General features: G+C 42.5%; 1 protein-coding gene across 1 annotated transcript; it reads left to right on the forward strand.

Annotated features, from left to right (window-relative positions):
• Positions 1-4,065: 4,065 nt before the first annotated feature.
• On the forward strand, positions 4,066-9,682 carry LOC105277703 (transcription factor AP-1). Its single transcript, XM_020031138.2, has one exon. The coding sequence runs from the start codon at positions 4,917-4,919 to the stop codon at positions 5,739-5,741; it is 825 nt and encodes a 274-aa protein (XP_019886697.1). The 5' UTR covers positions 4,066-4,916; the 3' UTR covers positions 5,742-9,682.
• Positions 9,683-12,983: the final 3,301 nt, after the last annotated feature.

Here is a 12,983-nt window from a genome sequence, read left to right on the forward strand (position 1 = left end):
ACGTGAAATAATTGCGATACATGCGAGATAAATATTTTATCATTATATGATAAAATCAACATTATTGCCTATACTCCAGATTATTATGAGAGTCTCTAATAGATGGTCCTAGAAATACTTCGCGAACTTCAGTGAAGTTGTAATTATGTATAATGCACGTTGGACTATATTCAATCTAATATAGTACAACCTAGCATGTATATTAAGTTTTTAATCCAAATTTACAATTATTTTTTATTTAAATTTTAATTAATATTTAGATAATAATATACTTGGAATTGTACATGTTAGATTTTGTGTGTGTGTGTGTGTGTGTGTGTGTGTGTGTGTGTGTGTGTGTGTGTGTGTGTGTGTGTGTGTGTGTGTGTGTGTGTGTGTGTGTGTGTGTGTGTGTGTGATGTTTAGATAAGTGAGAGTCAAATTTCATATTTTGCGTCAAACAACCGCAACTTTTCTTATATTTTTTTTGATATTTTATAATGATATATTTTACAAAAAAACTCTTAATTAATATTATCATTATATGTGTATATATATGTATAATTTAACGATTATATATAGTGCCAAATATTTCAATAATGATTACGATACGCAGAGAGACGTTTATCCTTTTTTAATTTGAACAAGTTTTTAAATTACTCGCTTCCCTTTTTTTCCACATTCTCCTTTTTTCCTCTCGATAAACGCTGATGTTTAGCCCCGAGAGTTGAAAAAGCAGCGACAGCGATGCGGAATTAAGTGTGAGGTGAAACTGTTCCACTCGGCGAAATGATTGATCGCCGTCGGAAACAGCCGGCAGCTTTCGTGCACAAATAAAAAGGCTTGGCCTCTGTACTCGAGTAGCATTATGTATGTAATGGATTTAACCTTCTGCGCGCAACAGAGAGAGAGAGAGAGAGAAATTGCGCGCGAGGGCGGAAATTAATTATGTTTGTTTAATTTCGAGATGAAAAACTCTACTGCTTCTTACCTAAGCGGTGTTTACGCAATTTTGACTTGAGACGAAGAAAAAGGAGGGAGAAATAAAGATGTAGAGGAGAAGAAGAAGAACAGAATAAGATATGAAGTTTATTTTTGACTGTGCTACTTTACATTTAACATAATTAACTTTTAAACTTTCTCCTGCAAAAAGCGCTTAATTATAAAAATTCACTCTCTTTCTAATTTATTAATACATAATTTATTCTTTGAGTATATTACGAATTAATAATTAAATAATTGCTATGCAATTTAATGTGTAGGCTTAAAAAGATAAAATACAATGCTCATTGATTATAACAATCAAGCTATTTAATTTTAAAAAAATATAAGCGCACTGCGGATTAATGTGCTGCTGTTTCCGCAGAAAAGACTTTCTATTTTGAATATAATGAATCCTGTTTCAGTTCTCAATAATTGTTTTTTGTTTTATGAAACTGATGTTCATATACTTGAGCCATTCAGGCCTTTCGAATCACGAATCGATGATCAATCAGCTATTGATTCTCCAGGACCTGAAGTCGCGCTTTCAGGATGAAAATAACGCGACTTCGTCGCGACTGTGTATGCATCGGCATGACTCCGAAGCTACTCGTTAAAAACGTAACGCGATACATCGCGGAAGGATGTTCGCGACATGATCAATTGTTACATCATGCCGATGCAACATGAACCGTAGATCGTTACGATGGCGCCCGCATGCGCCGTCGGATATCGACGTGCCGTCAGTCACGTTGCAACATAGTGCGATTGTCGCTCATGCCGATTGCCGGATATCAACACTTGGCGCTCGCATTTCCCTGCGCGTGCCGGGAAATGCGGCGAAACCGGAGCTGGGCATCTTGTTAACTACGCATTATATATATCAACGTAGCGAGTTATGCGAGTTACCCGCTTTGAGACGCGCAATTATTTTCGTGCGCCTAGCTCCTTCAAAAGACGCACGCATCCTTTTTCCAGATACAACAATAATACACGCACATATATATATATATATGTATACATGTACATTACATAATTAAAATGATCCAAAAGTTTTATTAAAATCGCCTAAAAACTTTCGTTAATGCTCAAAATTAACGGGCGGTGTCCTGCACGCGCGTAACATAAGAAAAGTTGAAAGTAAATATAATTTATTCAATGTTAAGTATGGATATTTTATAGACACTCAATACGAAAGCAGAACTTTTCTTTTTGAAGATAATTCTATGTCAAAGAAAATAACTTTCTCTATTGAGTTAATGGCATGCAATAAATAATTTGGGACATGCACTGTGTAAACGAAAATGTCAGATATTCGAATTATTTTGAGCTATCGGCATTGAGAATATCTAAACTAAAAGTTTAATCCTAGATTAATTCTAAACCCAACATATATATATTTCCCATTTTTCAGTAAACAAGCGACTTGGATAGAATAGTTTGTTCAGAAAATAATTACGTTCAAAACGCTTTTTCTCGACTATAATGAGACGTTCCTAGAAAAGATTGGGAGAACAAGTGCCACACAAAACAATTAAAGAATCGTTCCTGGAAGCGTGTATAGCCGAGGAGTGTCGCAATTTCATTAAAAAATGCAGATCCAACAATCATGTATTTCAGTTTTACAGAGTTTATTTTTCTTACTTTCATTTATATTTAAATTGGTCATAGTAAGATAAATAGACAGATGATAAAAATGATTATTAAATGAAATTTTCTTGAATGATAATATATAAAATATTATTACGATATTATAAAATTAATTAATAATAAAAATAAATTAACAAATGTTAAAAAAATATTAACTGCATAATCCTTACAATTATTTTTATATTTTATACATAAAATATATATATTTTACATAAGATATCATTCGAAACACTAATCTTAGAGATTTGAAATAGTTAACACTTAAATATTCTTACGCGCTTATTTCCAAAAGACTGTAAACATGTTGTGACGAGAATTTCTCATTTTTATTTCTCACAGTAATTTAATAATACACGCCTGCCAAATGAGCAGACTGAATAATTGTTGATTTACATTGAAGTCAATATACGCAAAACCTGCTCAGCCAACTTACATTAACCGAGAACGATAATGATAGACACTTCGATCGCCCTGAAAGTCGTTCAACGCGTCGTGAACGCAATTGCATAAGGAGCAGACAGTCAATTACAGGCATTGTACAGCGATTGTACAATAGCGTGAAACAATGAGATTACCCAGACAGCACAAAAATCCAAAAGACATCGCAAGGATGTCTAAAGAACGTCTTTACGTCCTTTAGACATCTTTGCGATATCTCTTGGATCTTGTTGTCTGAATAGCGTTTATTAATTATATTCTAAATCATTGTTAACGCGACGAATAGAACGTTCGAACGTTTATTCGAATAATTATTTATTTAATATTACTATCACGCACGTTAGCGTTTCCAAAGCGAAACTTTTCCTCCGTCTTAAGAATTTTTGAAGTTACAAATTGAAGTTACGTAAAAACCGTGATATGCAACGTCCTGCATTTCGCAGCTGTTTATTTTCCATTATCGCGTAGCTACAAGCTTTTGGAAAAATTGTTCGGCTCGACGCGATCAGAAGCGCACGTCAACCAATTTGCTGCTCCGAAATCGAATGTGACAGAAGGAGAAGGAGCGGGAACGAAAGGGAGAGAGAGAGACGGCGAATGTAAAGTATCATTCCCACTTTCTTCGGTCGAGCCTGCGCTTCGAGACGATCAATTCGTCAAATCAAGCCTACCGTACCCGTAAACGCACGTCGGCGTATCCGCAGCGCACGTTGTCCGGAATCAATTGCGCGTGTATTTTTTAATAATTATAACGAGATAGTTCGTAGTATTTCATCGGTCGGAGCAGCTCCGAAATTTCTTTCATGAAGTGCCGCCTTAACCTCTGGTATCAGCCCCCACCATCGGGCGAGCGATCGGCGGTACGCATGCGCGAGTCATTTCCTAGTAGCGCCGATCGGCCGGCCAATGGAACGCGTCGGCTCACGTCACCGGCGGCCAGTCCGCGCCGCGAGCCGTGAACGCATTGTTATTTTTAGACGACGTGACTCACGGGATATAAGCGAGTACGTTTAGTTGGGTGTTCACAAGTTGTCGGTCTGTCTTGCTGTGCGGTTTACAGCGTCTGTTCGCGCACGTCGTAACAGAGATCAGACAGCACACGCGCATCGCGTTTCGCCGTGACGTGAGTCATTGTTGTGTTGACAGCCGAAGCAGACGGGTCGCCGCGGGCTTCCTCGTGCGTCTCGGTTCCACGATAGCAGTGCATTGGTTATTAATCGCGGAGGCAGCGGAGAGTCGAACGTCGCACCGACGTGCCTGCTACACCGTGATCACGTCGGTCAACGGCGATCGGCATACATAGTGGCCATCGGCGGCTGTGCGCGATATACCAAGTGTCGCGGAAAACGTGTCTGTGAAATAAAAAGGCGGGTCGGAGCAAGGGCGGAATAACAACGCGTGGAGTAAAAAGGGAGCCGAATGGTGCGGATAAATTTTTGCGCCTAGCCGCGCATGGTTATGTAATCGCTGCGGCGCGGAGCAAAGTGTGTTCGCGCGTTCGTGACGTAGACTGGGAAACAAAAAGAGATAGAAAAAGAGAAAGAAGAGAGAAGAACGAGAGAGAGAGAGAGAGAGAGAGAAACGAAGGCAGAAAGAAGCTAGAGAGCTTGGTGAACGTCACGTTTGACACGCGGTCGGAGTAACGCGCGTGTACTGTGACGGAATTGATTACCTCGCGGAAACTTGAGAGGGAATTTTCCGCGCTTCGGATCCGATAAGAGCGAGCCGCCCAAGGGACTCCTCCAACTTCCAGGAGAACCACTTTCTCGCAGTTGGAGTTGAAGAGGACGACGGGAGTCCGTTCGTCCACGAGGGTGGGCCCCTCGGTAAATTCTATCGAGCGACGGTCGATCAGCCCGGCGGCATCGATGGTTCTAAGCCAAGCGACGACGATGGAGCCGACGTTCTACGAGGACGCGAATGTGTACGCGATGAACGGTCGCGAGGGCAGCATGGGCCAGCTCAAGCGCAACCTCACGCTTGACCTGAACGGTTGTCAGCGACAGGGCCCGCAGGCGAAGAGGCCGCGGCTGGGCCCGCTGCAGCCGGCGCTCAACAACGTTACGCCGATCCTGAACTCGCCCGATCTCAACATGCTGAAGCTGGGCTCGCCGGAGCTGGAGAAGCTGATCATGGCGCAGCAGGACGGTCTGGTCAGCGGTCTGCCCACCCCGACCACTCAGATCCTGTTCCCCAAGACGGTGACCGAGGCACAGGAGCTGTACGCGCGCGGCTTCGTCGACGCGCTCAACGAGCTCCATCACTCCGACAGCTCGCAGGAACCCGGCAGTCTGCACGGCGCGACGTACACCACGCTGGAACCGCCCGGTAGCGTGCAGAGCACCGAGTCCGGCATAAGCAATCCGGCGTTGATGCACGTGAAGGACGAGCCGCAGACGGTGCCGAGCGTGACGAGCACGCCGCCGATGTCGCCGATCGACATGGAGAACCAGGAGAAGATCAAGCTGGAGAGGAAGCGGCAGAGGAACCGCGTGGCCGCGTCCAAGTGCCGGCGGCGCAAGCTCGAGCGCATCTCCAGGCTCGAGGACAAGGTCAAAGTGCTCAAGGGCGAGAACACCGAGTTAAGCGGCATCGTGCACAAGCTCAAGGACCACGTATGCCGGCTCAAGGAGCAGGTCATGGACCACGTGCACTCCGGCTGTCAGATGATGTCAGTCGCCGGCCAGTTCTGAAACCCGCGTCCGTCCGACATCGTTTTCCTCCGAAGACGAGGACGCTGATGCGCCACTCGCTGATCCCGCTTCGAGTTTTCCTCTCGCCCGCGAATAATCCGCAAGCGCGTACTCGTTATCGACATCTTGCCTCCTCGTCTTTGGGTTTTCCGGCGGATCGAACGTCGAACCCGGTTGACCGTCGCTCGTGACACTTCGACCTTTCCCACCGTCGGTCGATCAATCAAGAGGAGGGATCTGCGCCACGTGGACTGCTGCGGAGGCCGGCTCGCGTTTCGCGTGCGAGGAAACGTTCTCCCTTTCTGCCTCGATCTCAACAGGTCCCAGAGTGGTTTCCTGCTTTTTTTCTACTAATACCAAAGGAGAGACAGCTGAGCAGCCTCTACGAAAAAACAGACAAGTCCAGTCTGTTGACGCGTTATCCACGGAACGGAATTCGGGATGAAGAGATGTCTTCGGGCAACGGGAAAGTGTCTCCAGTCGCTCTCGATCGTCCGTTCGGAGGGATTGTTGTGTGCAATGAAGAACACACAGGCGTCACGGAGTCCATCCATCCAGGCATCTGCGGTATTCATCCCATTGTTTTTTGGTGACACGTCTGAGCGGCAAATAGCGGGCGGAACAGAGGGAAGAGGTGATGGGCGAGGCGGAGGAGGAGGAGGAGGAGTGCCTTCGTACAGATATGAAATGTAAAGGATGCGTTGGGAGAACGGCAGGCGTACGCGCGTGCGTGCTGCGTGTATACGAGAGACTACACGCACGAGTACACTTGGCGATGGACGAGTGCGTGCGTCATGAGAGAAAGAGAGAGAGGAGTGCGAAAAAAGAGAAAGGAGTATGCATGCGTGCGTGCACGAGAGAGAGAGAGAGAGAGAGAGAGAAGCAGACGTGCGATGAGTGTGAGAGAGGGTATCGCGGCGGCCATTTGGAAAACGCAAAGAGCCGGCGGGAGATTCGAATCTACCAGAAGTCGCGAAGCCTCTTTTTTATCATCCTCTCTCTTCCGTCGCTCCATCGGAAAAGCGATGTCGGTCGACTCGTGATCCCGCTTTCACAACGCCTGACTTTTGTATTTCGACGCGAAACCGATTTTTCTATTTCCGATCGTAAATTTTCTATAACGATTTCAAAGCAACTCTTTCTTTCTTTCTTGATAATTGGCAAAATATTCCAGCTGAATCAGCTTTCTTCTTCCAAATTCGCGACTTCGCAATTTTGCTGTAAATTTTTTGACACGAATGTCAAATTCGATATGCACAATATTTTTTTATGTGCCGCGATTCGAGCTGCGGCTACTTTATAAAAACGAATTCCTCGCTTACGGCTTACGAGGATCGTTGTATGTCGCATCGATCCCGTAGCAATCGCCAATATTTTGCTATCATGCGCTCCTTTTACCTTTTTAAACAGGGGCAATGTGTAATTTACAGATGAATCAAAAACAAAAAGAGATATTTGCCTTCTTGAACGCGATTGTGCTAAGGACCGTGCGACGGACTGACTTGTGATAAGCGCAATCAAACCGGGAGATCACGTTTGCCTTGTACCGCCGAGTGCACTTTCGCGAGCGTTGAGAGACTCGAGCATTCCGCTAGTTTTCGAAACCTCAGAGACTTTGGTGCATTACGAATCGATAAATTAATTCTAAGAAGTACGGTGCTGTGTACTATAATCGCGCGAAAACGTGCATCAGGGCAGTCTGTATGGTGACGCGTGTTCTAACGTACCAAACCGCAAACCATTGGTCACTAACGATTGAAGCGATCGCTTCAAGAAGCCGGATTTAGTTGATTAATTATATAAATATTTCTCATAGGATCTTTTTTTATTGCAATTATGCAGTTTTGATTTCTTAATGGAGCTTTCCGCGAAATGTGCACTCTAATAACGTTTCTCGTAACGTTTTTTTCTCTATCGCGAAAAACGAAATGAAATCTTTTACGATAAAGTATGTACAAAATTGAGAATTGTATATAAGAATTGATGTGTTAAATTATTTTTCTAATCGAATTTAAATAAGTTGTGTAATTTATACGTTGAGAGACGCGATAGCACTTCGCGCTATATAGATAATATATTGTTAAAATTGTATAAAATAATATATAAAAATTGTTTTTGTATCTTCCTTCCATATTTTTTTAAAGTAATCGAGAAATTTTTTAAATAAAAATACACAAATAAAGAAAGTAAAGTATTTATGATGTGTGTCTTGAAAATGTCGTCAGAAGACGCGTTCACTGTGATCACAGCCTCGCCCGTGAATTCAATCGACGTCATTCGTTCCTCCGATATTTCTCCGATGTGCCTCGTTTCGCCAGCAACGCATTGAAGTACGCTGGGCGTATCGAAGTGGCCTCGTTTTAATCCCGCTTTTGAAAGAACTAGCGCTATCAAGGCTGTACAAATAGAATAGTGTTCGGGAGCGATCGATCGTGTTGAACCTGTCGAGGAATCGTCGTCTCACGTGAAAAAGGATGGACGCGGTATACGTTTGCGGAATAAGTCGGATGGCTATCACGATCGTCTATTGATTTAATCGTATTTGCATGATTACAAAATGTGCACAAACAACTAATCGAAGATATCACGAAGATATTATCGATTACATTTACGGAATATCCGATAGCTTTTTGAATGAAAATTGAATATATTTTGCTATTTTGCTTTAACGATTTTTAATTAATGAATTATAGTCTACTTCATAATTAAATTTAAACTACTTTTGCACATGCAAATACGATTTAATTCAACAATCACATTATACAATCCAGAAGCAATTGTACGCGAAGCGCGTCACGATATTTCGGAACAACACAAAGGCTAAATCCATTGCAATTTTTTAAATATAATATCAGTAAAATCCGCGAAATGCCGACGGCCTAAAAAAGTGAAGCTTTACGCCTCAAAAGCACATTTCAAGTTTAGATCAAAGTTTTTTCAACAACTGGATTTATTAGCACGTGTATCATGTCAGTCGCTTACAATTATTTGGAGATATTAATTCGTGCATTCCATCCCATCATATTGCCGCGATCAGTATGCTGCATCCATTTACGCGACTCTTCGAGAAACCCCGAGTCTTACCCCTTAGCTCGTACGAGCGAAGTCATGTTCTCCTACGCGGCTTCACGGCACGTAGAATTCTACTTTGTCATATGTGCATCTAGTCTTGTCCAGTATGCTCCCGTAAACGCTTGCAACGCGCGTTACATACAATGCGTATGTACGCGTGCGGCTGCGTCTCGCGCACGTAACACACATACGCAACACGCATACACGGAGGCCCGAAATACACGTACATATACATACACGTACATTTGTTATTACCATATATTTTTCATAGCTTGCGCTAATACGTTTGTAATACGTGCGAGAACGCATAATGTGTACTTTGAGATCTCAGACATCGAGAATGTTTGCTGCGCACGTTATCGTTATCACGACGATTCTATATCGGCAATAAACGATCTTCTCTCTGTGCCGGGATACCGTCCTGACGTCCAGCTTGATCTGTCCGTTCAATTTTAAATCTGCTTGACAAGAGTTGTTTAATAGGAATATTTAATATATTCTACCTATCAAAATGCATTTTCTCGATTTTCTCGACTCGAAAGAGCTTTTCGGATCACGAGTTCATCATTGAGCGGAGAGATCAACATTGTATAGAGAGAAGCGAGCAATAACGAAACAATTTTACCTCCGCTTTTGCGCATTATTTTGTAAGCGGTAAACATACGAGACGTGATCACGGAGAAAAATACTTTGCACCAGCGGACGGGGAAAATCATGATTATACGCGCTACATAGCCCGCGTCATTGCGCAATCCTTCGCAAATAATGTCCTTGTCCCCGTAACTTTATCCGAGAATGTCCAAGTTTCTCGGGTCTAGTAGCCAGCATCAGGATAGCGTGTAAAATCCCCAAAAAGAGGTCAACTAGTAGAACAAAAAAAGAGTCATATTCGAACATAGAAAATTCGCAAAATGGTGTGACGATTAGTAGTGTGCTTTGTATTCGTTTACGGAATACGTGTCGGAGTTATGCGAGAAGTAAAATCGACTTTGGCTGAGGCGAAGAATTATGTAAACTCTACGTGAATCTGTACGCTCGACCAAACGCACGTATTTTTCTTCGTGCGAACGTTGCGTAACGCCGACGCCGGATCTACCGGGTGTACGTGGCGTGAACCGCGCGAGCGGCAGGCCACACCTATCGATTTACCCGCGACTCGCGATGTCTTCGATGCATCGGGAGGAGACGTGCAACAGTTTTCACTAGAATCGATTCACTTATGAGCGTGTGATTTTGCGTAAAGGCCTCTTGTACGACGTGGCCTCTCGACTCGTGCCCTCGTGTTGCGCGAGGCGAGACTTTTGGAGAATGCGGAGCGGAGCTTCAATCAAATTAATTAAGCGCGCCGACGATAAGCGAATCAACCCTCTTCGCGGTAGAGATCGCTACGAATCTTTTACACCCAGACGTCTCACGTTTTATCGATTCGAGGAGGAGAAAGAGGACGGCTGAAAGAGAAGTTTGCGCTCGCGTATACGCGCGAACTCGCGCGCTCGCTTAACTCTTGCAACTGTCTCTGTTGGCCTCGTTCTCCCTCTCTGTACTTTTTTGTTTAACATTGACACGTAACACTCGAGAACATTATTAAGATTTAGTATTTATTTCTTAAGATTAACCCTCCGGTACTCGCAACGATCGCTATGATAACTCGTAGCGTATTTTATGAGAAAAGTAGAGTTAAGGAAAACGAAGAATAATTTGTGCAATTTTACGGATAAGACTTGTCATTATATAATTTACGAAACAGATCCGAAATTCGTTTTAAGAAGGATCAGCGCGTGGATCGTGTAACGAGTGCTACGAGTACACATCGCGGCAATAATAATATGGCGAGTAACGGTGGATTAAGCGCACGCTGTTTCTCTCGCTTGGATTCACGCTCTTCGTATTTATTTGTCGCGATGAAACGCGCGATCGCTTCGTACCCGATCGCAGAATCTCCACTCGCTGTGCTCGCGAGCGATTCGCGCGGATCTTCAGGACGAGACGAAAGTCGCTCAGGAAAACGCGTGAGCCTTCTTCTCGCCCGAATTTCTATATTTTACCCCCCTCGCGGACGATTCGACGAGAAAGTTTTATTGTGGAAGAGGGATCGTCTGGCACTTTCGGACGTACAACGGCGAGAAATACTTTTGGAAAATTTTGGAGAAATGTAAAATATGTACAGTGCATCTCGATGTAGGGCCGAAATGGCCGAAAAGTCCAAGGAGGGAAGCGTCCTGGCCGTATATCCTTGTCGCGCATTTAGCGCTAAATGCAGCTCACGGATCTTCATCTTGTCCGTGTCTGTGTTGCAACCGGACTTTCCCGGTATTGGACAAACACAAGCGTAGCGATGCGACCACAGTTAACGCTAAATGTGCCATCAAGTAGGAACGCGAATGCAGAAACGCTCGCAGGTACGAACCAGACGTTCACACAACACACGAACACACACACACACGCGCACACACATACGTACATGCATGTCGTGCCTTTCTTTCTCGAGTTAATCGTGCGAGCGACGACGTATTTTTTCAGGGGCATGCGTCTTCTTCTGGGCGAGGAAAGCGGTGGCGCGAAAATGTATGAAAGTAACAGAAACCACATGTGATTTAGTCAGTAAGCGAAAAACCCCCATTAGTAGTGTATAATTGCGTGGCGGGGTGTTGTGCGGTGGTTAACGACGCCCATGAGAGAAAGAGATAAGAGCATACATACACTCATACACGCGCGCGCCATAGAGTATAATATTATAATACGAGAGTAAATATATATATATTGCGCTATATTATATATAAATGTAATAATATTATATATATATATATATACACACACACATATATATATGTTATATATTGTCTACTGACAGAGCGAAGAAATCTTTTTTTACGAATAATTTTATTTTTGAATGAAATACGACAAAAATAAAATTTCAATATATTAAATGTAATCAAGTTGCGTGACTTTCTTTTCTACCCTCTGATATGATTTTTTATAATAATAATCCACTTTCCTCTTTTTTTAAGAATTGTCCACGTACCTTCAATCCTCGAATGAGAGCGATATATATTTTTGAATATCATATTTCTAAAAATAAATTATAACATTTCCGCTTGAAAGGACTAGAAAGCGATAGGGAGCGAAGGTGACGAACAAAGTTAAATTCCAGCACAAAGTGGCTATAACTCCCCCTTCCGCGTTAATTATTGCAATTGACTAATTGGCTCAATTGGGAAAGTTCCCGGTATAAATTAGAATCGGCGAGCTCTGTTTTAAAAGTGCTCCAGTTATTGGAGCGACCTTTAATTCCGAGAATCTCTTCTTAACGGACGTGGCGAGTAACGCTAATCCGATTTTTATTTTTCTTCGTTAAGGCGACGTCTGAAATTGGTAATATGAAGCAGGAAAGCTAATACAAAATCGCTAAAACAAGATAAAAATGATCGCTATAATTAAACTGTACAATGTAACAAAAATGATGGTCATAATAATAATATGTGTTCTTACGTGGCGAAAAAGATATTTCCTGTTACATAATATCTTTACATAACTTGATGAAAGGGACAAGGACATGGTTTTAGTCGTCATATCAAACAAATTACATCTTTCCAATAATATCCGCTTATTTGTAATAATACTTATAGCCTTGTATTTCGGCCAACGCTTCAATTAACATCTTTATTTTTGCCCGGTCATTACATTTGTGCAAAAAAATGTAGTCCTTAAATGGACACGCGAGTCTGAGCCATTATCCGAACTTACTTGCCTTAATAGCAGTACGTTCATTAGAGGGTCATTAATGGTATATATATATATATATTTCTCACGTGAATGGTATATATATATATATATATACCATTAATGACCCCCTAATATATATATATGTCTTGTCCGAAAACGCTCAATTTGAGACATAATCACTCTTTCCGAAAACAAATGAGCGATCTTGGAAACGCGATACGAAACTTTTACTTATATTCCGGGAACAGAGTAATTAGTTTCGTAAGTGAGTTGGAGTAGCTAAATGTTTTCACGATTATGAAAGAGATAAATATTATAAATAAAAGAATTCATTTGCATTCATGTACTTACATATACTTTAATTAATTCGAGAGACATAGCGCGAATTAATTAATCTCTTCCTAGCTTCACGCGTGTAGCTTTTTTATGCGCTTAATAGAAGAATCT

This window comes from Ooceraea biroi, chromosome 7, assembly GCF_003672135.1.
Source record: "Ooceraea biroi isolate clonal line C1 chromosome 7, Obir_v5.4, whole genome shotgun sequence".
In the NCBI taxonomy this organism is placed as follows: Eukaryota; Metazoa; Arthropoda; class Insecta; order Hymenoptera; family Formicidae; genus Ooceraea; species Ooceraea biroi.

Excerpts from the sequence above, each read along its gene's own strand:
- LOC105277703 (XM_020031138.2), top strand. The coding sequence starts at position 4,917 with ATGGTTCTAAGCCAAGCGACGACGATGGAGCCGACGTTCTACGAGGAC.